This window comes from Orycteropus afer, unplaced genomic scaffold (assembly GCF_000298275.1).
Source record: "Orycteropus afer afer isolate SDZICR_OR568_19922 unplaced genomic scaffold, OryAfe1.0 scaffold00450, whole genome shotgun sequence".
NCBI lineage: Eukaryota > Metazoa > Chordata > Mammalia > Tubulidentata > Orycteropodidae > Orycteropus > Orycteropus afer.
The window spans coordinates 2191258-2200958 of record NW_006922037.1 but is presented as its reverse complement, the minus strand read 5'-3'; the positions used below and the strand labels follow the sequence as shown (position 1 = coordinate 2200958).

The 9701-nt window shown below is 36.5% G+C and overlaps 1 protein-coding gene across 1 annotated transcript in view; it reads left to right on the top strand.

Moving 5' to 3' along the window:
- Positions 1-9701, top strand: part of LOC103208537 (centlein-like) — a gene marked incomplete at its 5' end in the record, with an annotated part of 460544 nt that overhangs the window by 274579 nt on the left and 176264 nt on the right. The window contains one exon of the mRNA XM_007954241.2: positions 2704-3230. Within this exon, the coding sequence (XP_007952432.2) occupies positions 2704-3230 (527 nt within the window). The remainder of the gene's footprint in view (positions 1-2703; positions 3231-9701) is intronic.

Below are 9701 nucleotides of genomic sequence, written 5' to 3'. Positions count from 1 at the left end.
TTGGGTTTCCGAGGCAGTATCACTACGGAAGTAGGATTGCCCAACCTTCCTTCCGAGGAGTGGCTGGTGGGTTTGAACCGCCAGCCTTCTGGTGAGCAGGCAAGTGTCTTAGACACTGTCTAAACTTTAAGTGGACTTTAGTCCAAGGGAGAGAAAGTGGTAATTTTGGGAATTCCAATCTCAAATTTAAAATGTTACATTTTTTTATGTTTTATTTTAATCCAAAAATATAAATTTTACTTAATGGCTAATGTCACTCAAATAATTATATTTTAGCTTAAGTGGTTTTATTAATTAGCCATTATGATTAATAATAATGTTAATAATGGAGATGATAATAAGTTGTTTAGTACTTACTGTCTGCTAGGAATTGTGGTATATTATCACATTTAATACAACAAACTACAAGGTAGGTATTACTATTTCCTTTACAGACGAGGAAACTGAAGGTAAAATAAATGAATAATTTTGCTAGATAAAGCAGCCAGAATTGGAAGTGAGATCCAGGCCTGACTCAAAAGTTTATTTTCCCTAAACCACACCACAACGCTCCTTGTTAATATTTTTATATCACCATTGTCATAATCATTTTTTAAGTAATCATAATTAGTTGTCTGTACAAAACATATTAAGAACATAGCATCTCATCTCCCCATTTCATTCTGGAATCTAACATTTTAAAATCTAGTTATGAAAAGCATACCATTTGGGGTGATCATTAAAGACACATTAAAGAACCAATGAGTCTTTCTGAGAGTATAACAAAGTGATATTCCTTATTTGTAGTTCTTTTTACTAAATGGAGAGTAAAATTTAGATATAGGGTGATTCAAAAAAGGTAAAACAGATTCAGCTGGAGTTCATGGTTTTTTTTTTTTTTTGCCACTCTAATTAGCCCTCCAATAAAGTATTTCCAGGAAGAAGAAATAATAGCCTCTCTTTCAAAGACAGTCTTTCAATACTCTGACACAAACTTTCTCGTATCCTCTACTTTAGGCTAAGAGTAGGCCTTATGAGAACATAGGTCCCATGCTAGATGCATATATCATATTGTGAGATAGAAGTGATTAAATTTAGGTGCAAATCTTCATAGTGTGTTGGAGAACATCCCTGTTCCCAGGACACAACAGCCAATAGGTACAGTTAGAGAAATAAATCAGAGGTGACTTAAATTTAACTTTTGGAAACAGCTGTGTCTTTATCATCATAAATAACCCTCTTGTAAGCTAGAAGGTGTTAAGAAAATGCAGAAGTTTTCTCTTACGTATTTCTAGAATATTATTGTTTAAAATTGTTGGTTGTCAATACCTCAAAAATGTTTCTTCCTCTGAAGAATTTTGTTTTAGAAGTAAATATCTAAATCCCTATAGTTTATCAGTCCTTTAGTGGTAGATGCATTACAATTTTTTTTTATCCTGGTTGATATATTAAAAACAAAACAAAACAAAACTCCAAACTCACTGCTGTTGAGCGTAGTGCCTAAGGGATTTGACTGCTAATCAGAAGGCTGGCAATTCAAACCCACCAGCCGCTCCTAGGAAGAAGGTTAGGCAATCTACTTCCATAGTGATAGCACCTCAGAAACCCAAGGAGGAGTCGCTATGAGTCAGATCTGACTCAACGGCAGCGAGTTTGGTTTTGGTTTGTTTTTGCTGGTGTATTGATTCTTCTGAAAAAATTTTGATAAATGCATTGTTCTTGATAGCTTAATTTATTTCAGGTTGTTTAAATTTAAAATGAAGCTATTTTTGTTGTTCTTTTATTTACACATCTGTTGTCAATCCATTACAAACCAGTGGAAAAAATAAATTCCCTTATTTCACAATAATTGAACATTCCTTGTATTTTCTTTCTTGATCCAATTCATTGTTCATTTTCTATGTAGATCTTGATCAGTCTTCTTCCTGAAATGGTCTTTGGAATGATGGGAGGGTCACAAAATTCTGATTTTGAATCCTAACTCAAACCAGGAAAGGTTTGCATCTATGTGGTATTTAAGTTTTCAAACTCCATTTCCTCTCCTGGTGAGATAATTATTGGTTGTACTTTCTGCACAAGTTTTTAAGGTGATTAAAAGAGACCAAGTGTGTGTATGAAACTATTTTGTAAATGGTAAGATATACAAACAGTAGTTGTTACTCATTTTTGAAGCCCTGAATCAAACATCAAGTCCTCCATAAAATTTTTGTACTTCTAGAGTTAGAATTCCTCTTTCCTCTGTGTTCAGATGTATAGCTTTTAGAGCATATCCTTTATTAGACTTATTTATGCAGATGTATGTCCTTCCAAATAGTTTTTGAGATTCCTTAATGTTGAGCGTTTTGTTACCATTTCTATGACCTACACATGGACATTGTTTATTAAATTAAAACATGTTTTTTTCACAATGAATAAAATATGTAGCCAAAACACTTATAATCTCAGAAAACTCTGCAGAGTTTATTAGTGTACTTAGAGTTCTGTGTGGCTTTGTGTAGAATTTTTACTTTTTTTTTTACCATTTGCCTTTTATTCAACAGGTGTATTATTGCATTTTATAATGTATTTATCTGTACTATTTTGGAGTTACTTAGAAATTAATTATTTTCAATTTTTGTCCTTGTGCTAAATGTAATTTTATTTTCATAACCTAGAAATATAATAAAAATAAAATAGATTATGGCCTTGCATTTTTAAAATAATAAGTCCAACCCTTCTGTTTAGGTAATTGAATTGGAAAATCGCCTAAAATCTTTTGAGAAAAGTTCGAGAAAATTGAAAGAAGGGAATAAAAAATTAATGAAAGAAAATGAATTCCTGAAATCCCTCTTAAAACAGCATGAAGAAGCAGCAGAAACCAGAGAACAAGAGATAGAACAGCTACTGAAGAGGAGTAGAGATGTTGAAAAAGAGAAAACTGAACTTCAGGTGAAAATCAGTGAGCTGGAGAGAGAAGTCACTTCCGTAAGGAGACAAGTGGCAGAAGCTAATGGGCTGAGAAATGAAAATGAAGAGGTGATCAGTTCAGTGGAAAAATCACAGGCTTCAGCAGACAAAGCTGAAATGGCCACAGAAGTGAGTTCTGGACAATACAGTTGTAAAACCACCACTACCAAGGTTAAATTTAAAGGCGCCAAGAAAAAGTGCTCTGTGGGTTGCCACCACACTGTTCTCAATCACTCCATCAAGGTTATGAGCAATGTGTTTGAGAACCTCAGTAAGGACAGCTGGGAGGATGTGAGTGAAAGCAGGTAAGATGCTCATTAACTTAGCTCTGTGGTGGGGACACTGTGCATATGTAAAGCACAAGAAAATGGAGATTGAATTTCAACTACTGTCGATTTGGTATTCAGAAAAAATACTGTCAGATCCTTTGAAATATCTTGGGAGGTCTTGTTCTGAGCTTATTGACTGAAATTTGCATGCAAAATTAGCCACAACTGCATGAGTATTTGAATAGGTGCCAGGAAGCCCAAAAGAAGGCAATGCTTGATTTCTTCCAGTGATGCTATTTTCATGCAGTCATGAGGCTTGAAATTGACAGTTTGGCAGGTTGATTTAATTTGCTGGCCCTTTGCATATTCACCACTGACAGCTAAGGATTCCCAGGCAAGCCTACTAAGTCGGTTTAGTTATCTTGTGACATGCCGACCGGGGAGGAGAAACGTTTTCCCCCCTTAATTTAGTTAGATAAATTTTGAATGACCCATTTCAGCTTGTTACCAGATGTCTACAAGCTGTTTAACATCCTTTAAATTAAGAACCATCTTCGCTAATTATTTCATGTATATTATGCAAAGTCATTGTACTAACTTTAATTGAATGGTGGTTAAAATTACTTCTTTAAAGTTATAGCTCTATAGATTCCTGGTCTTAAGTTATATAACCCCTAGTGAATAGGAACAAGAGAATATTAAAAATCTGTAATATTTCTTTCCCTTACCCCTGGCTATACATTCATATACACACTTGAAGAACATCAATCAAACCACAAAGGCATATGGAAGATAGAGCACCTCTTTTTAAACCTAGACAACTGGGAAATTCACTGTTGCCAGAATTGATAACAAATTGACCAGTTTGCCATAATTTTAAAACTTATGTCTTATTATAATGGCATATATTTCATTTTATTTTCTCTAGGTTGGTTGTTTTGTTTTTAACCCCTAGTAATGGCTCTGTTTTACATTTGGGATGTGTCTGGATAGTTTTCTTAATTATATAAAAATGAAAATCATCTTAAAATGTTATTCCCAGATTTGTCTACTATTAGAATCCCTTTGTGATTTTGTAGAGGAGCTCTGGTGGCACAGGGATTAAGTGCTCAATTGCTAACCAGAAGGTTGGTGGTTTGAACCCACCAGCCACTCCATAGGAGAAAGATGAGGCAGGTGGGATAGAAGCATCAGTTGTTCTTGAAGCTCCTCATCTGATGGCAATATTCAGACAAGTTTGGGAACCACTGTCTTGATCATGGTGTCAAGCCTCTTGTCCTCAGGCTGATTAAGAAACTCAAAAGATAAATTTATGTAGGTAAGGAAGAAGAAGCAAATATGCATTCCTATCTGCCTATTACCACTTCCTTGATGTTAAAAACTTTAGAGACAAAATCCTACTTAATTTAAAGCCCATTAAGTATTTCTTGATATCTTCAAAAAATTGTCGTTTCATCCACTTGGTGCTACCACCAAGTGTAATACAGCTGTGTATGTATGTTTGAATAAATACTTGAAAGGTAATGTATTCAGTTTTAATTTAATCATATTAATGCATATATACAAGTTCACATATTTTGGGAGATATATCATAAAATGTTTCCAAAATACAGGAAAGTCATTCAGGATATTTAGCAGGGAAACTCAATTTTATGCTGTGAGGATTAAATGTTACATTTCCTGCCTGACAGAACATTCAGGAGTCATTCAACTGCAGACAGTCCTCTAACAATTAGAAATCCCAGAGTGGAGCATCAGGACTTGAAAGAAGTACAGGCAAGATGCTCCTTAGAAGCAAAGATGGTGAGACTTCCTCTCACCTACTTAGCACAATTTATCAGGAGGGTCCAGTCTCTGGAGAAGGACATTATACTTGGTAAAATAGATCATCAGCATAACAGAGGAAAACCCTCATTGAGATGGATTACACTGTGAATGCAACAGTGGGCTTAAACATTTTGAGAATGGTACAAGATCTGGCAGTGTTTGGTTTTGTTTTCCATAGGGTTCCTCTCAGTAGGAAGTAACTAAGAGCACTGAACTACAACCACAACAATGAATTACAAATCTGAATTAATTTTCCTTAGTAAAATATTGAAAATAAATAAAAATTGATGTTTTATCAATATAAAATAAATGGAGAATTTCCTAGGAAAATATAAATGTCTAAAATTGACTCAAGGAGGAGTGATATACTTTTGACTTTTAAAAAAATGGTAGATATAAGAAGTCAAACTATCTCTATTTGCTGATGATATGATCCTATACCTATAAAATCCAAGAGACTCAGTCAAAAATCTACTGGAACTAATTGAGAGATTTACCATCATGGCAGGATACAAGACCAACATCCAAAAATCAGTTGGAATTCTCTATACCAGCAAAAAGATTTCTGAAAAAGAAATAAGGAAATCAATACCATATACAGTGTTGTTGTTGTTGTTTGCCATAGAGTCAGGCCCGCCTAATAGCAACCCCTCTTTGAGTTTGTGAGGTGATATCACTACAAAAGTAGATTGCCCAACCTTCCTACCGAGGAGTGGCTGGCAGGTTTGAACCGCCAGCCTTCTGGCCATTTACAATACCTACCAGAAATAAATAAATAAAATACTTGGCAATAAATCTTACCAGGGACACAAAAGACCTGTACAAAGAAAACTATAAAATACTACTTCAAGAAACCATAAGAGATTGACATAAATGGAAGAACATACCTTGCTCTTGGATAGGAAGATTGAACATTGTGAAAATGTCAATTCTACCCAAAGCAATCTATAAATTCAATGCAATCTCAATCCAGATCCCATCAACATTTTTTAAGGATATGGAAAAACCAGTCACTAGCATTATATGGAAAGGAAAGAGACCTCAGATTAGCAAAGCGCTATTGAAGAAGAACAAAGGAGGAGGTCTAACACTGCTGAATCTCAAAACCTGTTATACAGCCACAGAAGTCAAAATTGCCTGGTTTTGGTACAAAGACAGACACATAGACCAATGGAATAGAACTGAGAACCCAGAAATGGATCAATCGACCTATGGTTAGTTAATCTTTGACAAAAGGCCAAAATCCATTAAATCGGGAAGAGCATGTTTAATAAATGGTGCTGGCAAAACTGGATATCCACTTGCAGAAAAATGAAACAAGATCTGTACATCACACTATACACAAAAACTAACTCCAGATGGATCAAAGAGTTAAATGTGAAACCTAAAACTATAAAGTTCCTCAAGGAAAAACTAGGGGCAAATTTAGGGGCCCTGATAAATGGCATAAATAGACTATAAAGCATAACCCAAGATGCATAAACAGTAGAAGAGAAACTAGATGAATGGGACCTTCTAAAAATTACATTTTTATGTGCTTCCAAAGACTTCTCCAAAAGAGTCAAAAAAGAGCCTACAGATTGGGAAAAAATATTTGGCAATGACTTATGTGACAAGGCACTTATCTCTAGAATTTATAGAAAACTCTAACACCTCAACAGCAAAAAGATTAGTAATCCAATTGAAAAAAATGGGGAGAAGACATGAATTGACACTTCACCAAGGAGGATATTCAGGCGGCCAACAAACATGAAGGAAATGCTCACAATCATTAGCCATTAGAGAGATGCAAATCAAAACAACCATGAGATACCATCTGGCACCAGCACTAGTAGCAAGGTTCAACAAGACAGAAAATAACAAATGCTGATGAGGATGCAGAGAGATTGGGACTCTCATATACTGCTGGTGGGACTGTAAAATGGTACAACCACTGTGGAAAGCAGTATGGCGATTCCTTAAAAAGTTGGGATTAGAAATACCTTTTGACCCAGCCATTCCATTACTAGGTATATATCCTAAAGATGTGGGAGCCATGACAAGAACAGATATACACACACCCATGTTCATTGCAGCAATATTTACAATAGCCAAAAGATGGAAACAACCTAGGTGTCCATCAACTGAGGAATGGATAACCAAACTATGGTACATACATACGATGGAATACCATGCAACCTTAAAGAATAACTTAGAATCTGCAAAACATGGCATAACATGGATGAACTTGGAGGACATGATGCTAAGTGAAATAAGTCAATCACAGAAGGACAAATACTGTATTAGTCCATTAATTGTAAAAGTCAAGGAAAGGTTTATCTATGGAAGAAAATTTTCTTTGTTGATTACCAGGCATGGGAGGATAGGGAAGGGAACACTGTTAGGTAGGTAGAGATAAGTATTGATTTGGATGAAGAGAAGGGCAGTGTACCAAATGTGAATGATCACCATGGTGGCATTCAGGCAGAGAAAGACAGAGAGAGATACATGGGAGGTGCAGACAACAAACGTGAACACTTTTGCACATATAGTACTGTGTTGTCAATGAAGGCAAACATGGATATGCAAGTGGATAGATGGGTGGACAGGCTGAACTATTAGGTATGTCTGTGCAGCAGGGAGTGTACCCAAAACCAGGTATAGGGTTGGCAGACAATGGTTCTACAAGTGTATTTGTATGTTCTGTAAGAATTCCCAGATGTATAGTAGAGCTGACAAGTGACAAAGTTGTAATCACTTCTTGGTCCCAGCCAGCTACCCAGAGGGAGTGAATAGTTGAACCTGTGGGCTCGGGACCATAGGTGCAGGGGACATCAAGCTCAATTGGCATAACATACTACACAAAACATTGTTCCACCTCCTACTTTGGCAAGTAGCGATGGAGATCTTAAAAGCTTGCAGGCAGCCATCTAGATGCAATAATGGATCTGACCTCATCCAGAGCAAAAAAAGAATGAAGAAAACCAAAGATTCATGGAAACAACTGGTCCTAGTGACGAGTACACCATGCGATCTGCAGTCTATATGACTATGAGACCAGAAGAACTAGATGGTGCCCAGCTACCATTGTCAACCACTCGGAGGGAATCTATATAGGAGATCCTGGATAGAGAAGCAGAACAATGTGGAACAAAACTCAAAATCATTTGGGGGGAGGGGAAGGGACCAGGTTTGCTGGTCTGATAGAGCCTGGTGAATCACTGAGACTATGGCCCCTATCTGCCCTTCAGGTATGGAATTGAACCCACACTTGTGGCTTCCAGCCAAACAAAATAAAGGCATATGAGTTGAACATTTACCTGAGGTAGATACACTCTTTGGAGAGATCAATCATGGGAGAAAGAAGGGCTGTTTATGCACAGGGAGACAGCTCAGGGAGCAGGAGTACATGGAAGGATGGATACAGGGAAGAGGTAACTACGGGGAGGTAGCGGGAAGGGAGCTGTTGCATTGTGGTAAATTGTAGTCAATGTCGTGAGACAAATGTGTGTGAACTATTGTATAGGAAATGAATTTGCTCTGTAAACTTTCACCCAAATCACAATTGAAAAAAAAAATTGTGAGCAATCATCTAAGGTGCAACTATTGGTCTCCTCATCTGCAGCGAAGAAGAGGGAAGAAAATCAAATGACATAGGGATAAGTAGTCCAAGGCACTAGTGGACAACATGAACCTCAGGCTTCATGGCCCTGAGACTAGAAGAACTTAATGGTCCCTGGTTACCACTGCCAACCACTCTAAAAGTAATTAATCATAGTAGGAGATCCTAGATAGAGTGGGAGAAAATGTGGGAAAGGTTAAAAATAATAAGAAAGACTAGGCTTACTGGTCTGAGAGAGAGATTGATGGAACCCCCAAGACTATGGCCCTTAGTCATCCTTCAAGCCTGGAAGGGAACTCATTCCTGTGGTTCAGCTTTCAGCCAAACAAAAGACAGGCTGATGAGGTAAACAATTACATATCCCTTAGAACCATCAACCATAAAAGAGCAAAAGGACCGATTTGCCTAGGGATAAAGATCGGAAGGCAGGAATAGATAGGAAAGAATGACAAAGGGAAATGATAACCACAAAGAGGAAGTGGCAAGAGAGCTGTTGTGCTGTGGGGCTTGAAAACAGTGTTAGGAAACAAAATATGTGTGAACTGTTGAATGGAAGACAAATTTTCTCTGTGAACGTTCACCTAAATCACAACAAAAATGTTTTGGTTTTGTTTTTGTTAGGAAAAAAAGAAGTAAATATAAAAATATCAGTCATAATTAAAGTATCACAAATAAAAACAATGAGAATATTAAGGCACAGATTGGTCAAGTAACATGCCTATGATCACACAGCTAGAGAATATTAAAGGTAGGATGTGAAGAAATACAGTTGGACTGCTAAGGGAATTCCAGTATTATTCACCAACATAATAATTCAAAGGCATCAATTCTTCTTTGATCTTCATTGTTCATTTTCCGGCTTTCACATGAATGTTTCTGGCTTTCACAGGCATGCGATTGAAAATTCCAAGGCTTGATCCTATGTACTTTAGTCCTCAAAGTGATATCTTTTTATTTTTTAATGGTTTTTTTTTTTGTGATTTGTGTGAAAATTTACAGAGCAAATTCACTTTCCATACAGCAGTTCACATACACTTTGTCTCATGACATTGACTACAATTTACCACAATGCAACAGCT